This window comes from Lemur catta, chromosome 23, assembly GCF_020740605.2.
Source record: "Lemur catta isolate mLemCat1 chromosome 23, mLemCat1.pri, whole genome shotgun sequence".
Lineage (NCBI taxonomy): Eukaryota > Metazoa > Chordata > Mammalia > Primates > Lemuridae > Lemur > Lemur catta.
Window position 1 is genome coordinate 17,404,494 of NC_059150.1, and position 19,456 is coordinate 17,423,949.

At 46.5% G+C, this 19,456-nt stretch overlaps 1 protein-coding gene across 4 annotated transcripts; it reads left to right on the top strand.

The window, feature by feature from the left end:
• The first annotated feature begins 259 nt into the window (after window positions 1–259).
• Window positions 260–17,163, top strand: LOC123626832 (major histocompatibility complex class I-related gene protein). 4 transcript variants are annotated; one of them, XR_006731034.1, is made up of 7 exons: window positions 260–434; window positions 11,534–11,794; window positions 12,469–12,744; window positions 14,325–14,591; window positions 15,004–15,108; window positions 15,305–15,369; window positions 16,302–17,163. XR_006731034.1 is itself a non-coding variant. In XM_045536065.1 (7 exons), the coding sequence occupies exons 3-7, from the start codon at window positions 11,680–11,682 to the stop codon at window positions 16,340–16,342; spliced, it is 804 nt and encodes a 267-aa protein (XP_045392021.1). In that variant the 5' UTR covers window positions 261–434; window positions 6,638–6,926; window positions 11,534–11,679; the 3' UTR covers window positions 16,343–17,163. The 4 variants fall into 4 exon arrangements, 3 of the variants coding, with proteins under 3 accessions (XP_045392019.1, XP_045392021.1, XP_045392020.1); XM_045536065.1 differs by lacking the exon at window positions 15,305–15,369 and adding an exon at window positions 6,638–6,926 and having other exon boundaries at window positions 261–434; XM_045536063.1 differs by lacking the exon at window positions 15,305–15,369.
• The last annotated feature ends 2,293 nt before the right edge of the window (window positions 17,164–19,456 follow it).

Here is a 19,456-nt window from a genome sequence, read left to right on the forward strand (position 1 = left end):
GAATGACCAGGTATTATTAATGTTTGTTTCCCTGTGCCTTGCATATAAGTGCGCCCCAGAAATATTTAAAAGTTGGGAACAGAGTGAAGACAGGCACACTGAAAGGAACAAGCTGTGTCTGAAACCAAGAGAGGGTTAAAAGGGACCATGGAAAGTGCTTTCGTTTTGTCTCTCTCTGTTCTACCTAGCAACTGATGACACTACATAGCTTTCACTGTTCTTATTGGGAGAGGGCCATGTGTGTCGCTCAGTAGCTACATTACCCAGTTGGTTCTCAAAAGGATCAACAGGGAACTGTCAGTAGCTTCCCATAGCTGCTAGCCTCTGGACGCCCATCTAGTTAAAAGAATCCAGAAAGAGGAGGACCTTAGGGGGGATGATGGTGCTCCTGTTCCCTGTCATCGTTGCATTAACGGTGAAGCACAGCGATGCCCGTGAGTATCCCAAGTTCTCTTGGCTTCTAACTCCAAAGCTGAGGCGGCTGAGGAGGAACAGCTTTTCGTCCTAAACCGTGTGGTGTAAAATGTAGGAGCCCGGGGCAGAAAAGTGTATGTCTTACCCTCAGGACTTTAGGAGTAATGGACTACCTGAATAGTGCCTTTCCAGTTCATGTTTGTGGCATTTTGATGTCATCCACCTTCTGAGGTGGTGGAAGCCATTCTGGAAAGACGCCCTGTGACTTCCTCACTTTCCGTCCAAGAGTTGCCTCCCTTATTTTCTGCTCGTGTCCTTTCTTTTACTTTTGTTTCTCCTTTTTTCTAACTTAGCAAGTCTCTGGATGGTGTGGAAGAGACTTAAAAAAAACCTAAAAGTAAATACTAACGTAGCCAGTCTCTTGAGGATGTAGTCAGAGTTTCAGTGGCATTGAGCAGTGGAGCAGATCCATTGTTCAGGTTTATTTATGCATTTCCTCCTCACCACAAGCCCTACCTGTAACAAAAGATCCAAGACAGATAAAATCATGGCTCTGGGCTTGTTTACTGGCAGTAAAAAATATTAATTGAGTAGAAGGAAAAGTTTTTTGTTTTTGTTTGTTTTTTTTTTTGAGACAAGGTCTCACTCTGTCACCTGGGGTACAGTGCACTGCACTCTGAAACCTCAGACTCCTGGGCTCCAGCGATCCTCCTGCCCCAGCCTCCCCAGTAGCTGGGACTACAGGCGTGCCACCATGCCTGGCTAGTTTTTTTTCTATTTTTAGTAGAGACGGGGTCTGTTCTTGCTCAGGCTGGTCTTTAACTCCTGACCTCAAGCGATCCTCCTGCCTCAGCCTCCTAGAGTGCTAGGATTGCAGGAAGAATTTTTCACTGTTTCAGAGCCCATGCAGACACATTCTGTTGCTTCAGATATGCGAGAAGGCCTATGGACTGGAAGCACCAGGCTTCTCTGCCCTGGGCAGCGGAAGGCTGGCACTCCTAGGGGTTGGCAGGCAATGCCCAGAACTCGGCCACCACCACAAGTGGTGACAGGTGAGCACGACAGGAAGATACTCTTTCAAATCGCTCGTGTATTCATTCTACAAATATTGATTGATGACCTATAATGTGCTAGGTACTTCGGGGGATACGACAGTGAACAAGACAGACGTCGTAGTCTCTGCTTCCATCAAAATTTAATCCAGAAAGTCTCATCATTTAAGTCAGAAGTGGGAAAGATTGGGGGTGAGGATAAGAAAAGAAGATGGAAGAGGAAGGGAGGAGGGAGGGAAAGGGTGATATTTCTAGAAGTTAAAAGGCTTATATATTACCTGCATGTCATCCTCAAAGAACTCTCCAATAATATGAAACAATATTCCTTAAACATGTTATCCCACGTGACAATCTCACTAACCCTTTGTGATAGGCTAAGAAAATATCCCCACCTACAGACGAGGGCTAGATTTTTCTCTAGGTCTAGAGAGATTGATGACACTCACATAATGAGAAATCTGAAGTAGATCGTGGTCTTCTGGTCCTCAGTCCAGGGCTTTTCCATAATATCACTTTGCCTCTGGATGTGAACACTTTGATAATTGGTGGAATGAGAAGTAAAGCAAGTAAGTTATAAAGGGTAGGGAAGGTCACTTTGTGCTGGTCGTTCTCCTTTTGACTCCTTAGACTCCATCTTTCTCTGTCCTGCTTTGTGTCCTGGAGGCTGACCGCTAGACCACATCCCCCAGGCGCTCTTGCAGGCCGATTTCTGTTTGGGTTCACCCAATGGGAGACACTGAAAGGACAGAGATCAGAGAGCAGGGAGGAAAGAGAGTCTGGGATCTTTCTTGCTCCTCCCCCTCTCTAGGTAATGTCTCAGGCAGCAGCTGTGTGCCTCTGTGATAAGGTCTTTCCTGAATAACCCTTCTTTATGGTTCTAGCTTCCAAGGGGCATCAGTAACACTCCTTGCTATTCTTATCTCTTCAACCCCAGGGTGATAATGGCTTCCTATAGTTGCTAGCTCTGGGTACTCTTCATCCTTGCTTGTTCCTTAACCTTGACAAACCTCTGTAAGGAGTCCCTTCCTTAAGGGGACAAAGGCTATTTCCTACCAGGACCCTCACTGAACATTCCTAAGCTTTGAGGGACATCCACAGGGAAAAGATATGAGGTTAGGAAAAAAGACTGTCTACTAGATATTTGTGCCCAGTGCTAGCTCTGAATAGGGGCTTCTATACCACTGATAGGTGGGGAAACACAGGGAGGAGGTAGAGTGTTTGGGGACACAACTCCAGAAAATGTCAAAATAAATCCTGTATCAGTTCCAATGTGTTGCTCTCATCACCTCCACGGCCTGCAGTTGACTGCTTTTCCTTTGTGTGCCCATAGCTCCTGTTCACAGGTCTATAATTTTCTGTTTACACCAATATTCCCTTTGAGGGTATCCTTAAAGGCAGGGAGAGATATCCTCATTTTTCTCTTATTTGTCTGCCACTACCTAGTGCCCAATAGGTACTTAATAAATGCTTCCTGAGTGAATTTATGTTCACAGGTAATGGCCCTAAGAAATTGCAGTTACTTGACTGTGAGCCATAGAGAGATGGGGCGGCAATAATGATTGAAAATTTGAAACTGTGGTTTAGTGTAGTTGCAGAATTCATATTTAAAAGGTGTTTCATGCTTCTACAACTCTCCTGTTCTTCATTTCAGCCTGTGTGAAACTGTGAACTGGCGATATGGTTGAGTGTAATAAGGCTGGGGTCTTGCATGAGATTTTTCTTGCATAACTATATGTGGTTTGTGTGTTTCATCTTGACATAACCAAGGTCAGTCTCTTGATATTGCTCATAATTTTATGGATGTACCAATCTGCTGTATCAATCTACTTCATGAATGGTAGAGTCCTTCACAGACAAGGACTGATGGTGGATAAGCTCCCTAAGCTGCCAACTGGGCTAGTGTTAAAAGACAGACTTGCAGATTATCTGCTTAGGATTGACCTTGAGTTCAAAGAGTTAACAAGAGAAAATATGTTCATTTGCTATAGACCAGTGTTCCCCAACCTTTTTGGCACCAGGGCCCGGCTTCATGGAAGACAATCCTTCCACGGACGGGCGTGGGGGTGAAGGGGTGAGTAGTGATGGTGGGAGGTTAGTCTCAGGACGACCCAAGCATACCACATTCATTGTGCGATCAAACCTATCTGCCAGTGACAATCTGCACTTGCAGCCACTCCCCAACGCCAGCACCACCACGGCAGCTCCATCCCAGATCATCAGGTGCCAGGCTCTCTAACCTAGATCCCTCAGTAGGGTTCTCCTCCTATGAGAATCCAATGCCTCCGCTGATCTGACAGAAGGCGGAGCCCACGTGGTGATGCCAGCGATGGGGAGCAAACACGGATGAAGCCTGCCTCTCCCGCCTGCCCACCCACCTCCCACCATGAGGCCAGGCTCCCAACAGGCCACAGACCGGCAGTGGTCCACAGCTATAGACTTTATTAGACTTCAGTCTGTTTCCATGGAGCTGTTGCCAAGGTACATGCAATAGGATTTTCTCCAAGACAATGTTTCACTCCCCTAAAGCCCTCTTTTTGTTTGACATTGAATCTATCTAAATTTGGGAAATTCAACTAATTTGTAGATTTTTCTTCTGACTAGTTGAAATATCTGTCTGTTTTCACTTGACCTCAATCCTCTTACACCACAGGATTGCCAAGAGGGAGCCGGAGTTAAAGATCAAACCCATGACTCTTTTACACACTTATTTTAGGAAACTCAAATTGAGACAGATGACAAAGGACATTCTTTCTGATGTGCAAATTTATATTTATTAGGAAAAATATTTCAAGAGTATACATATCAAATCAGATTTTGTTACAACTTCAATGAATCATTTAAAAAGTATAAATTTATAATATTGAGAATCTTCTGGGAAATGTGAGACATGTGGTCATCAAAGCATACAGAGTACTGAGGGGAAAAAAACCACCAGAGCTCATTCATTCTCATCTCCAAAACTCTACATGGCCCTACCCAGGGGCTCCTCACTGTTTCTCAAACACACCCTCCTTAAAGACTTGGGCTTGCTGTTCTGTCTGGAAGGTTCTTTTGTCATGGCTCACTTACTTACTGCATTCATGTCCTTGTTCAAATGCCACCTGCTCAGAGAGGTTTTTCCTGGTCCTTCTACCTAAAAGATCAGCCTTCTCCATACGCTATCTCCTTTCTCTGCTTTAGTAACCTTTCATAACCTTTATACCACCTGACCCTGTATTATATATTTATTTATTGCCAATCTCCCTTCCAGAAATTAGCTCAGAGTGCTGGGACTTTGATGTGTTCATTGCTGTATCCCTAGCAGCTAGGACTGTGCTTATTGGAAATTCAGAAAAGAATAAAACCTAAGCCAGGCACAGTGGCTCATGCCTGTAATCTCAGCACTTTGCGAGGCCAAAGCGGGAGGATTGCTTGAGTCTGGGAGTTTAAGACCAGCCTGTGCAACAAAGTAAGACCCTGTCTCTACAAAAACTAAAAAAATAGCCAGGCGTGGTGACATACATCTGCAGTCCCAGCTACTTGGGAGGCTGAGGCAGGAGGATCACTTGAATCCAGGAGTTCAAGGCTGCAGTGAGCTATGGTCACACCACTGCACTCCAGCTTGGGTGACAGAGCGAGACCTTGTCTAAAAAATAAAATAAAACCTATATAAAATGAGACATTGCTAACCTCCAAAAGGGTAGCCTCAAGAGAGTAGCTAAGAAGTCAAACTGTCACATTCAGCACTTTTAGGCTCTCTGTAAGTCCCTGTAGTTAGATGAGCTGTTCTTTCTGCGTGGAGAAAGAACTGTTAGAGCATACCCAGTGCATGGTTTGAGAAATGTCCAGAGGTCCTCTTAACTAAAAATATCGCCATCCACTTCTCCCTCTCATTCCCACGATGCCTGAAATTCCAAAGAGTAGTTCCCAGGAATCAGAATCATTTTGACCTCATGAAGGCGTTGGGCTACTTGGGAAGGTCAGCAAATAATCGGGACTTAGTTGACCTGGTTGTCCAATCAGGACCCACTGCCCCCTGTCGGAAGATCTGGAGCCTGGGGCCCCAGGGACTGGGAAATGGGAGACAGTGAGTCACCCTTGACACTAGGGGGCGGGAGAGAGCAGTGATGGTGCCCGGGCTAGAAGCAGAAACAGCTCGGGTTGGGGACGTGGCTAGGGAGGGTCGGGTGGTCTGACGGGGAGGGGCTTTCCATCTGAGAGCTGCAGTGAGATTCCTGGTTCCTGCACTTACGGATGCTAAGGATGATCTCGGGCAATTCCCTTACTCTCTCTGCACCTCTTTTCTATCTGTGGCGTGGAATTCTAAGACCTACCTCAAAACGCTTTTGTGTGGAATAAATGAAACCCCTGGTTATCAAGGGTGTAAAATGGTACCTAACACACGGTGTGTGCTCGATGAATAAATGCAGCCACGATGGTTGTGATGGAGACGCTGCTGCCCTTTGTGCCACTGAAGGCCCAGCTGATCTGCCACCTTCTCTCGGAGGCATTTCCCAGCGGATCCCTTCACGGGAGAGCGGGGTCTCTCTCTGAGCCGCTGGCGCCTCCCAGGTGGCGCTTGCTGCTGTTGCCGTGCCTTATTGCCTTGCGTTTATCCAGGCTACGCGCTCTCATTCCCTGATTAGGCCGTAAGTTCCTGGAGGAAAGAACTGGCGTCTGATTTGTTCTCTTCCTAACATCGCCTCCCAATTCCTTATACATAGTAGATACTAAATAAATTTAAAATGCCCCCGTGGCCGGCGCGGTGGCTCACGCCTGTAATCCTAGCACTCTGGGAGGCCGAGGCGGGTGGATTGCTCGAGGTCAGGAGTTCGAGACCAACCTGAGTAAGAGCGAGACCCTGTCTCTACTAAAAATAGAAAGAAATTATATGGACAACTAAAAATATATATGGAAAAAATTAGCCAGGCATGGTGGTGCATGCCTGTAGTCCCAGTTACTCAGGAGGCTGAGGCAGGAGGATTGCTTGAGCCCAGGAGTTTGAGGTTGCTGTGAGCTAGGCTGACGCCACGGCACTCACTCTAGCCCGGGCAACAGAGTGAGACTCTGTCTCAAAAAAAAAAAAAAAATGCCCCCATGGATAAATGCCTGAAAATACATTAATAATTATTTTATAATCCAGCGATTTTCACAGCCTTTTATAAAAAATGGCCCAACTGGTTAATTTACAGGTTAACGGGAACACAATTTAGGACTATAAAGTGGCCACTGCACCTGGTGGAAGAGCGGTTTTGTTGTGCCGTTCAGGCTCTCCAGCAATGTCTATCAGAAGCTGATGGGACGGGGCAGCAAATGCCCCTTGAGAAGAACGTGGCTGGCCTGAACAGAAGATCAATTTTTAAAGTATAGATTTCAGCTCCGTAATGAGCAAATGCTGATCACCTGTTCATGGAAAAGGAGAGAGAAACCTAATTTCATAGTTACTGGAGCAAGAAGAGAATCAGAAAATTAGATCGAAAGGTATGAAATTGCCATTTTTGTAGGTCAAATATTGGTTGTTTCAAATGATTCAACCTTAATAGTCATAGTAGAAATCTGATCACTTGGGCAACATATTCTAGTAGAATATAAATGATCACAAGGTTTAACATACTATGAGAAGAAAGGGTACCATGAACTTGTCCCCATCTTGTGAGTTACTGACGTTAAGTGTCAAGCAACCTCCTATTGCAGCTGAGATAATATTCTGGAAGCCCAGCTAAGGAGCAAGCATGCCTTGTACCTGTGGAAGTGCCAGATGGGTGACGGGGCCTGTGGCAGACGAAGAGCAGGAGGCTGTGGTGTCCTGGAGCGGAGCCACGCTGGCTGTGCCAGGGGTGCACAGGCAGGTGACCAGCAGAGAGTCCAGCCTTTAGGGGCCCAGCAGTCTTTGAAGTCATGGCTGGCTGGTTGGAGGAGAAAAACTGTTCCCAAATCAGGAATTAGACTGAGACTGAGGCAGAAAAAGGCCACTATGCTGTACTTGGCCAGTGCTGTCAACAGACCGTGTTTCTCTTTATCTCCCTCTTTTAACACTGGATAATGCAAATTTTTATGAAGTTATATTTTTATAAGAAAGCCAAATTACATCAATTGTAAATATTATGTTTGAAGATGATGTTGGTGATACTCACTTAGAATAAATCCTCCTTTTGGGCAATAACGCCCCAAGTTGCTAATACTTTTTTTTTTTTTTTTTGCTTATTGGCATCTACCGGGAATGTAGACCCCAGAGGTCATAAAACAAAACAAAACAAAAGCCCAGATTCCAGGGGAAGTTCTACACCAATCCAACTTAGCTTTGATAACACAGCATCTTTTTTCTTCCTTCTTTTTTCTCCTTTCCCCATTTTTTTTATCTGGAATCTGCTTTCTGTGAGTTTTTCCCCTAAGAATAAATTCGGAAGTGATTTCTGTCTCTTTCTTTCCCCCTCACTTGCTCAGCTCCAGCCACAGGCCTTCTTGCTGCTCCTAGAACATGCCAGGCACGGTTCTTTCCTCAGGGCCTTTGCGTGATCCCTCCTGCCCAGACTGCTGGCCAGGGATATCTCCCTGTCTTCCTCACTCCCTGCGGGCACTTGCTCAGAAGTCACCTTTTTGGGAGGTCTTCCTTAACAGGCCTCCTTGTTCAAAATTTTGTTAACTATTCCTCTTTGCAGCTTTAGTTTTTTTCCACTGTGCTTAGAAACATATATATTTTGTTTATTTTGCATTGCCTGTCTGCCTCCCTTTCCCCTACTAAAATGTAGACTCCAGGAAGGCAGACTTTTTTTTTTTTTTTTTTGCTCTGTCACCCGGACTGGAGTGCAGTGGCTGGATCATAGCTCACTGCAGCCTTGAACTACTAGGCCCAAGTGATCCTCCCACCTCAGCTCCGGCATAGCTGGGGCTGCAGGTGTGAGCCACTGTGCCCAACCAACCTAGGGCAGGCATTTTTATCTGTTTTGTTTGGTGTGCGCTCAGGGCCTAGAAGAATGGCTGGCACAGAAGAGGTGTTGAATATACAAATGAATATCGAGAAAGTATGAGAACTAAGGTTCGTAACTTGTTCCTCCTTTTGCCTCCTTCTTTAAACAGTTGCATGTCTCTAGAATAGCCATAAAACCTTTCCAGCTGTGGAGAAAGGGGACTGTTTTAAAGCCAGTTGCAGATTCAAGCATATACACCTTTTGCAGATTCCAGATTGGAGGTAGATTAGATTTCAGCTCTACTCCCCATTCACCAGCCTTCCCTTTAATGAAAAATATTTTTAAAGTATACTTTCCGGGTTAAATAGATTCATAATCATTTCAGCATATCTCTGAAGCAGAGAAATAAAGTGTTTCCTCAACAACTCAATTCACCATGTATTTTCCAAGTGCTAGGACTTGCAGAAATACACAGGAGAAAAGCTAAGTCCCAGTTGGTAAGTGCCTCAAGATGGAGGAGGAAGAAGGTAAACAAAGAGAAATAGAATAGAAGGCAGAATTTGGCAGCTGTTTGGTTTTACAATAGAATTTTTGCTTCTGCTTCAACCTCTGGCTCTTGTTTTCATAAAAACCACCACTTTTATGAAGAGAGACTCTCATGACACCCTCAGAGGCTTCCGCTGTACTGCCTCCCAGTGCAGCCCCACCCACCACAGGAAGGGAAAGGGGGAAGTGCAAGGTCAGAGCAACACAGAGGGGCACTGGGGGCCCGGTGCTGCCCAGGCCTGAGGGAGACCAGCCTCCGTCTTGTTCAGCACTGCAGCTGACACACAGGGTAGACCCTGCCTGGAGTGGGCAGGGGCACCTACTTGGAACCCTGCCAAACTGCCCGCCCCAGCTCAAGGAGCAGGGAGAAAGATGTGCTTACACTGGCTCTGCAGAACTGGTAAGATCAGCCAGACGGAGCCCAGGAGGCCTGGTTCAGTCTCAGGGCATCCTGTGTCCCCTAATAGTTCAGGTAAGGGTACCCTGTGGCCTTGGGGTAGTCAGTTCTCCAAGACGAGTAGCACATTATGAATTTTTTCATAAGCAGTTTTGGAGAAAAGAAAAAGTCTATACAAACTTGCTTGCACAGAAGCTAATTTTGTGAGCTGATTTTTTCCCCCGCTGAACTATGTGTTTATAAATGAAGAGGAAGGAGTGAACCTCATGAAGTGGCATTCAGCCTGGGGAATAGGAGCCTGGCACCTGTGTGAGGTTCTCCACACTGACGGGGGCCACATCAGAAGATCCGAGTGCTGCTAGGGGAGTTCCTAAAGGGGACATCAGCCTTGGGTTGGGCAATCTGGAAAGACTTTGGGGAAGTGGCATCTAGTACAGCTCTTAGACACAGGCAAGAGAAGCCCCAGATGTGGTCCCACGTTCAGACAGCCCCGCTCTGGCACTCTACGATCCACCAAGGGAGATGGCACCCTGTGTCTGTGCCCCTCCACTCTAGACTGTACTCTAAATACCAGGAACCTGGAGTCCCCTGCCCAGATGACTCAGGGCTGCTGAGGTCTACACAGCAAGCTCTTCCTTTGGTCCCTCCTCCTAAGAGTAGACTGTGCTGCCGGCCTGAGGGGTGGCCAAGAGGCAGTGTTTGTGCATGGAGCTTGAATGAGAGACCAGGGGTATTTAAATGTGGGCACAAGGCCCTTGGCAGGGGAGGACGGAGCCCAGAGTGGGAAGAGAAGGAGGCAGGTCTCTGGCCGAGGGCTGGGGCTGGAGGGTGGAGGCCAGCTTTCTCTATCCAGAGCTTCACAAAGTCTGAGATTGTCCAACTGGAGCTCGCCCTTCAAGGTCACATGGAAGCCATTTCTCAAGGTAGGAGGATAGACCATATTTAACAGTTTGTTAGCTTGATTTATTCCTTTTACATGTCTGTATCTCTGGTATGTGAGCCTTCATTTGTCATCTTGACTCAGCTATGCAGATGTCAAGGCTGGTCCTGGGAGTGTTTTTGGAGATGGGTTTTGATGACTGGGAAGGATTTAGATGGGTCAGAAATGGCAGGAGGTAACAGGACAAAAGGCTCAGACATAGGTGTTTCCAGATAGCAGTGGGTAGAGTAGGGGAAGAACACATCGTTGCTGCGTGACTTCTGTCTGCCAGCTCTTTGGCATGGCTTGGGGGCTGTGGCCTCCTCAACCTGGGCTCTTCCTGCCTCTTGGGGGTTACCTCTCCTTGTCCTTTCTGTGACATTGTGCTCCAGCTGTCCTAGGTCATCTGGTTCCTAGCCATGCTCCACCCTGCTCCCCCTCCCCTACCCCCCATCCCTTCCTAGCCCCTGAGCCTGTTCACCTCCTCTCTGTCCCTGAGATCGCCCCTACACATCATCCCGAGGGCCCATTCCAGCAGATCCCATCACAGCATCCATCACGCGACTTTGAAACCGCCTTGTCTGTCTCCACAGACCCTGAGCTTCCTGTGCAAGCTGAGAGTTCCATGTGAGAGTGACAGAGAGGGCCACACAGTTGTGTTTCATTTTAGTTTACTTTTAACCTTACTGATTATTGCAATCCTTAGAGCGATATTTAGGCATTAGAAAAAGTAGAAAAAGAATGAGAAAATGGTTTTCAGCAGTGGCTTGGTGTAACAGGAAAAGCACTGTGTTTTTAAAAAGTTTTCTCAGGAGGCCTGAGTCTTTGCGGGGGTTCTTGCTCTGACCGACCCTGTGTGTGTGTGTGTGTGTGTGTGTGTGTGTGTATTTGTGTGTTTGTGAGTGTGTATGTGTGTGTGCCCACACAGGGGTGGAATGGGCATCCTCATTTATCCACCCAGAGGCTTCCTTGGTAGAATAAGGGGCTGGGATTATCAGAGTTTTCAATCTCATAAGGACAGCTCCCGCCAGGGGCCCAGGGACTGGTCCTTCCAGAGCAGCGCTCTATGCTTTGTTTAAAGATGAGATCACCTTGTAAAATTTCATCCTAAATTTCCAAATCTGAGCAAAGAAATCTCCAAGTCATGGGGCTGCAGCTCTAAAAGTCCCCTCTAGGCCCTAACTGCTGGGGTTCTATAATTCTGTGGGAGGAGATAGCAGCTGGGGCCCCGGAGGCATGGGTGTGGGGTCAGGGGAACGTCTTTTATGGGCTGGGATCGTCTGTGACTGCATGTCTCCCTTCTTTGCCTCCTTCCCAGGGACTCACTCTCTGAGATATTTCCGCCTGGGCGTTTCAGATCCTGGCCAGGGGGTACCTGAGTTCATTTCAGTTGGCTACGTGGACTCTCACCCTATCACCACGTATAACAGCGTCACTCGGCAGAAGGAGCCAAAGGCCCCATGGATGGCAGAGAACCTCGCGCCCGATCACTGGGAGAGGTACACGCAGCTGCTGAGGGGCTGGCAGCACACGTCCCTGGTGGAACTGAAGAACCTGCAGAGGCACTACAACCACTCAGGTGTGAATGTGGCAGACACGAATGCTGTCCCCACCAGCCCCACCCAGCAGACAGGCCCCTGGGCTGACCTCCAGTGAGAGCAGCTGCCAACTGGCACTTGCTGTGGCTTTTGGCAAAGCCTGGGAAACCGGGTTGATGAGTTCAGTGCCTCCATCTGCCCTGTGCCTCTTCCGAATGGTCCGTCTCCTCCCCAGGAGCCCTCTGCCTGCCCCCGCCCATCCCCATCCCATTCCCATTCGGGCTCTGACATGCAACTTCTCCTTTCCCACCCTAAGTCTGCCCCGTCTGTGTCTCACTTCCTGGTGGCCAGGCTCAGCGATCTGCTCACTTAGCGTCATGACATTAACTTTCCCAGGGATATTTCTGACTCCTGCCTCTCTCTCCCTCCTCCAGCACACTCAGAATAGCCACAGTGTTTATCAATTAATCATTCCTGTGGTCCAATAACTCCCCAAGGCAGGAATTATCACGTTCCTTTGGCATGCGGTAGGTACTCCACAGATACCTGTTGACAGGTGGGCTTCCATAAGTGGTTCCTCCTGGGGACTCAACGATGCCATGGCAGGCCTGTGGGGTGACATGTTAGGGCAGAGGATGCTTCCAGCCCTGAGAGCTCAGGGCCTCTGGGTCTGCGGTCCTTGTGCAGATCCCCCCGGCTTGTGTGTGTGTTCCAGGGCTTCACACTTACCAGAGAATGATCGGCTGTGAGATGCTGGAGGACGGAAGCGCCACGGGATTTCTCCAGTACGCATATGACGGACAGGATTTCCTAGTCTTCAATAAAGACACCCTCTCCTGGATAGCTGTAGATAACGTGGCCCACATCACCAAGCAGGCGTGGGAGGCCAATCGGCATGAGTTACAGTATCAAAAGAATTGGCTGGAAGAAGAATGCATTGCCTGGCTAAAGAGATTCCTGGAGTATGGCAATGACACCCTCCAAAGAACAGGTAAAGAGAAGGGAGAAGGCTGCTCCTGCATCCCCAGAACTGCAGGTTTTGTACACAACTTCCACTCATCTAGGTTATGTCCACCCTACCTGAAGTTTATGTCTTTAGTCGGACTATTGTGATCTGTAACTCCCCATGAGAACGTTCCCTGGTTACTTTTTAGCAACGTCTTGACCAGATTTAGCAATTTCACTTGTTTTGACAGAGTGGAGTGACTCCAAGGGCACCTCCTTTTGGGGGGCTCCAGCGAGGCAAACCCTTCCATCTCCTGTTGACAATCAGCTGGGAAATGCTTTGGGAGGTGGAGCAATTCTCACAACTTGTTTAGTAACAAAGGGCTCTCACAACAGCAGCAGGAATGAAAATCTGGACTTAAAAAGAGGGTCTTTGCTTCACTGGAGGATTAATGATAAGATTCCTTTCAGCAAAGAGCTCCTCTGATACTATAAAGACATGGTTCAATTGTTCAACTTTTAGTTAATACAGAACTTTTCATGTATGATCTTATTATTTAAAATGAATTGTCTGTATCATGCTATGGAAAGCTCCTAGACACAATGTGTGTGGGAAGTTTGACCTGAATGCATCTGCTCCCCCTCCAAGCCTCCTGTCTACCATGAGTGTCATAACGGATTCTCAACCTTTTGGTCAAAAGAGGGATCTAGGGTCAGTTTCTCACAGGCACTGTCAAAAAAGCACAGTCTCTCCTAGTGGCATTTATATTTTAGTTTTAATGTTGGAAAGCCTTTTTCAACGACTAAATCTCATGCCTTCGCAAAAAGACAAGGACAATATTGTTGAGGTGAGGGCTCCTCCCTGCAGCGGGATGGCAGATGATAAGGTGGAGGTGAGAAGGTGAGTCTTAGAGAGGAGCAGGAAGCAGGCCCCTCGGTCTCTGTATGGCTCCGTGCCCCAGTTTCAGCAGGAAATGTTAAGGACAGGACCATATGGAAAATCAACAGAGCAGTCACGAGGAAGCAAGGTCACAAATGGATAATTCTTTGTTGTCACTGCTGGAGCCCTTCTATGACATGACTTTCTGTAGCCCCCTTGAGAGCACAACCATGACATGATCTATGACGTATGTTTGTGTCTGGTGACAGTCATCAAAGTGGCATGAGTGGACAAGGCAATTTGGAGCCAAACCTGAGCAGAGATTTCTGTGTTATTTATTTGCACTAAACACAGAATTGAGTACAAGAAGTTCTAATTTCTTGCTGAATTTACTTATGAGGGACAATCACTTACACATTTTGTGGGTCAGTTTTCCTTGACACAGAAAGGTATTTCAAAGGTTAACAGTGAACAATCCCAGCACACTTTCCAAATACTCAAAGTTACATGGCTTCCCCTCCTTGGAGGATGGAGCACGGCTCACCCCACATTCTTCATCACCTAGCACACTGCCGGCGTAGGAAATACATAATACAGAAGTTTGTTGTTGATGAACCTGGGTGCTGGGTCATTCTTGGTTTTAGATGTTTCCTGCAATGAAGTAAATTAATTAGGAAAGCCATGTTCTAATACTGTATGCCCAGTCCACAGGACACTTCTATTTAACTTTGGCTTTTTCCTCCTAGAACCCCCACTGGTCAGAATAAATCGCAAAGAAACTCTTCCAGGGATTACAACTCTCTTCTGCAAAGCTCATGGCTTTTACCCCCCAGAAATTTCCATGGTCTGGAAGAAGAACGGAGAAGAAATTGTCCAAGAAATGGATTCTGGAGACATTCTTCCCAGTGGGGATGGAACTTATCAGACGTGGGTTTCAGTTGAGCTGGATCCTCAGAGCAGTGACTTTTACTCCTGTCATGTAGAGCACTGTGGCCTCCACATGGTTCTTCAGGGTAAGGACCGGGTCGTGGCTGTACGGGGAGTGAGGCTGAGGAAAGGAGTGAGCAGGAAGCCATGCTGCCTGCCCGGGAGGGGAGGATGGATCAGGGTTCTTGTGAATCAGTAGTTCTCACAGTCTTTGGTCCTAGGGCTCCTTTATACTCTGCAAAACTATTGAGGACCCCAACAAGCTTTTGTTTATGTGGGTTTTATCTATTGCTATTTATCATATTGCAAATTAAAAAATTTTTAAATTAAACACAAGAAAACAAGCACATTTTTGTTAGCCATCAGATTGATGGGTGAGAAGCAACAGTAAGAAAAATAGTGTTGGGTTTCCCAATGATTACAGGGACAAAGTCCCAGAAACTTAACATGGAAGGGAAAGGGGACTTGTGGATTTTTTCCTCCTTTGCTTGCTTTCAGAATCGGAAAGTATCCCTTTGGTGATGAAAGCTGTCTGTGGGTCCATTGTTCTCGCCATTGTCCTGGCTGGCGTTGCTCTTCTAGCTTGGAGAAGAAGGCCCCGAGGTGAGGCGCATGGAAGTCTCTCAAGTCCTTGGAGTCTCTCGAGAGTTTAATTTTCTGCACCTGCCACTCCAAGCTTCACTTAGAAATGGGTTAGCTGTCACATTCAGATCACAGAAGGACCTGGGACAACCCAGCCACCACACAGGGGACACACAGCATGGGTAATGCTTGCAAGGAGCATGGTCTGTTTTCCTAGGTGATACCTGACACCCACAAAGTAGAGCAACTTCTGTCCAAGTGCACTGTCCTCCTAGAAGTTGGGTAAGAGAAGATACAGTGATCTTGATTTATTTTTTTCCAAACCATATTTTTATTATTAATTACTATTGACTTCTGAGGGAATGTTGCCCTTTGTTTCAAGACTTCAGTCAACATTTTTCTATCCCAATCATATGAAAGTCCTCTTCCTTCTAAATTCATTTTTCAAAAACATGGAATGTTTAAGAGTAGATACCTTTGGAAAGCGGTACTTGGAGTAGAGAAAAAGGGAAGGAGAAATAGGAGATATATAGGTTCTTGGTACTCCGGGGAAAAAATTCATTCAAAAAATATGTATTAATTATCTACTGTGTTCCAGGCACTCTACTTGTTGCTGGGATATAGGAATGAACAAGGCAGACATGATCTCTCTTGTCATAGAGCTTAGAGTCCAGCTTTGTAAGGTTGTTTCCTGCTTCTGGATTCACTAGTTGTTCAAGTTTATCAAAATATAATATTAATGAGAACTGGATCATGGCTTTGAACATAGAGTGGGCCAGGAGCTTGGCTTTTCTTCGTAGACCTCAACCCCAGTTTAGGTGATACTGTACGAAAGCATGTTATTAGATCAAAGTAAAACCAACCCCTTTGCTAGAAATTGAGCTCTGAAGGGTTAGTGGATCACTAATGTTTTCTTTAAAAATAAAGTACAGCACTAATCACAATCCAATAAATGATAGCTAATGAAGGAAAAAAACATTTTTTTTCACAATGACACATCTCTCTCAAGAATAATCCAGACGGTGAGTTTCTGCTTTTTATCTTGTGGAGTTTGTGAATTTGAATTAAAGTTTGTCAAGTACTAAGAAAATCTTGACAAAGCAGGCTAAAACTGTCAATGCCTACTGCTCAGATTTTGCTGAACATTGCATACTTTATTTTTGAGCTGTGAGAAATCATACATGTATCTGACTAAAAACCTCTTTTCCTTCCAGAGCAAAAGGGAGTCATCTACCTTCCTCCACTAGATCGATGACTGCAGATCCTTCCTTTCCAGTCCTTTTTCCTCTATGAACCGTGGTCTCTTCTGTCCCCCATAGACTCAACACCAGTCCTCGAAGCTCTTGACCACACTTGCAACATACATGGGTAATGCAGGATTGAGCATTTATGGCAGAAAGATCGGAGCCACAAAATTTTCTTTGTCCTTTGACGCCAAAAAGACTGTCAGCTTTCATGCTCTTTTGATGGACTCCTTTATCACATGTGGCTTTAAATACAGCTTGTCTCGTGCCACACACTTCCCTACATCCCATTTGTCAATGATGATTTATGAATAGATTAGAGATTCTCAGAGCTGGAGGGAATCTTCTCATCTAGAGCAGAAATGTCTTCTACAACACCTTTGACTTGAGCATCCAGCCTCCACTTGAACGTGAAGGGCACTTCAATATATCAAATTAATGAAACAGCCTTGCTCATTTGTCTTCTTTCATGAGAATGTTTATTGGGCAAGAGCTTTGAATATTGTGGGTGCCTACAGGTAGAGTTGGACCACCCCATGGGAGCAGCCAGCAAGTTTCTGCAACGGCCTATGAATGACTTGATTATTTTACACATTTTCTGGCCTGAGAGAAAGAAAAACTGCCCTGCTCTTCATGGCAACCCCGCTTGGTAGCTTGGAATCTTGGAAATATGCCTGGTTGGATCTATGGAGGTGGTCTCACCCTTTTTGTCTCTTGGGAAATTAAGAACAATAATTATCAGACAATATTATCACCTCCAGTGGAACTACAGAGACCTGGACCCAGCTGCAATGTTTTAATGTAAGAATAATAGTATGTTTATGTCTCAGAAGAGGTTTTGCTTCTCATTTCTGCCTTTCCTGTACTGGCTTATTGTAGCTGGGCATGACTCACCTTCCCCCACGTGCTTCTCCTTACTTAGGCGCTGGGAGTAAATAAAAGCCCCACTGAGAGGATTAACATCCCCTTGATGCTCCTTACTGTCCCCAGCCTTCAAGAGTCCTCACCTTATTCAGCACCTGTCCTGGTGCTTGTCCTAGGGATGTCATTCACTCACGCATCTGTCCCACTTCTCTGACCCTGCTGGACTGTACACCTCAGGCCTGATACTTCCAATTTTGAAAACTGGCTTTCATCCTGCACCTCACGCTTGACCTCTGCCCTCCCTTGACCTTGACTGTGACATCTGCCCTTTGCCTTTAATCATCAAAGTCACAGATAAAGACACTCTCAGTGCACCAGGCCTCTAAGAATGGACCTGCCAGGCTTCTTCCTTGCTCCACTGTCCCTACCTAAACCCATGGATTAAACTCCCACTGTATGTCTCTCTTTCCTGGTGCCTGTTGAGTTGCATCAGAGCACAATCGTATTATATTTATTTTGTTCTTAGTGTTGCCATGGGCAATTTCCATACCATCTTTTAAGGAGTGTTGCACTGTGAAGAAAATATATGCAAGTTTATTTCTGGAGTGGTTTCTTCTTATAATCAGGATAGTTAGGATGTAATATATTTTTGGGTGGGCACTTAAAGTGAAAAGGCACGTATTTATGTAGGTACAGGTGATGTATCTTTCTCTCTCTCTCTGTTTTTTACAGTAACTGTGGCCAGACAACAGGTGATGTATCCACTAGCGAGGCCAGTTGATCATTTTCGGGCAGGGTCCCACAGAGCAGTCACACCTTATTTGGATCACACTGTCTGGGGTCTCTGTCCTCACATGTCCAGGTCAGGTGTCCCCATGAGTGGTCAGATGGGTACATAGTGTGGAGTGCCAGTGCACTAGTTCACTGTGAGAAACACACTTGCCCAGTGGGTCAGGTATTTGTCACAGCAGGTCAGTGCACCCTTCCAGCAGGAGAGTCTACATGAGAACAACCAAATCACAGTGAGGAGAGTGCTGGTGACCCCAGAATTGGTGCAGGGGGACACACTCTTGCCTGTGAGCCCCCCTTTCTGGGCTTGCTATTTTTTCCCCACACAATTTATTAGTTCACAGAGTGTCCTCCAGGGAGGGGAGGGAGTGGCCTGGAGCCATGTGCTGTGGAGAGCAGAGCTAGGACGGAGCACAGGTCACCTGTCTCCCCGCCCAGGTGTTTCCCACGTGACTGTGCTGCCTTTCTTAGAGAACGATTCCACTGCCCTTCCCGAACTGCCTCTTTTTCTTTGCACATTGCCATCTTTTAGCCCTTTATCTGTCTGTAATATCTCTGCGTCTCCATTTCATTCTGGCCTTCCTTTCTCCAACATCTGGTTGCCCCAGACCTTATAGGCTATGTAACAAATTCCAAAGCCTAGTGGTTTCAAACAGCAACACTTTTTTTTTGTTTCCTTTCATAACTTCTATGGGTCAAGGCTTTGGGTAGAGCTTGGATAGGCAGTTCTGGCTTGTGGCTTCTCATGGAGCTGTAGGCAAGTGGTGGCTGGAGCAGATACCGTGCAAGACTGGAGCAGCCAGGGAGGGTAGCCAGGCATTTCTCTCTATGTAGTCTCAGGGACTGTCCATGTGATCTCTTCGGGTTAGTTTGGGCTTCCTCACAACATGGCAGCCGTAGGGCAATCAAACCGCTTACATGGCAGCTAGTTTCCCTCAGAGCGAGTGTCCCAAGAGATCAAAGCAGAAGGACATAGGGTTTCTATGACCTAGTCTTGGAAGTGACACTTTTGTAACTTTTTCCATATTTTAATTGGTCAAGGAAATCACAAAATCCTGCTCAGTCCAAGTGGAGGGGACATAGACTCCCACACTCAATGGGAAGATTGTCTTGCATTGTAAGAAGAGCACATAGATGGGAGATATTTTGTAACCATTGTTGAAAAGATAGAATCTGCCAGATCTGCCGAGCTCCACCATCATCTCCCATTCCACCCTGTGCTGCCTAGGGCAGCTGTAACAAAACCATGACCAGCTGCCTTGGAACAACAGAAATGTATTGTCTCACAGTTCTGGAGGCCAGAAGTTCAAAATGAAGGTGTTGGCAAGGACATGCTCTCTCTGACAGCAGTAGGGAAGGATCTGCCCCAGGCTTCCCTCCTAGCTTGTGGTAGTCCTTTGCGTTGTGGCTGCATAACTCGAGTCTTCATTTGACTTTCTCCCTGTGTGCATATCTCTGTGCAAATTTCCTTT

Coding starts and splice junctions, on each gene's coding strand:
- LOC123626832 (XM_045536063.1), top strand. CDS start 377: ATGATGGTGCTCCTGTTCCCTGTCATCGTTGCATTAACGGTGAAGCAC. Junction 435..11,533: donor GGTGAAGCACAGCGATGCCC/GTGAGTATCCCA, acceptor CCTCCTTCCCAG/GGACTCACTCTCTGAGATAT. Junction 12,745..14,324: donor TGACACCCTCCAAAGAACAG/GTAAAGAGAAGG, acceptor TTTTCCTCCTAG/AACCCCCACTGGTCAGAATA.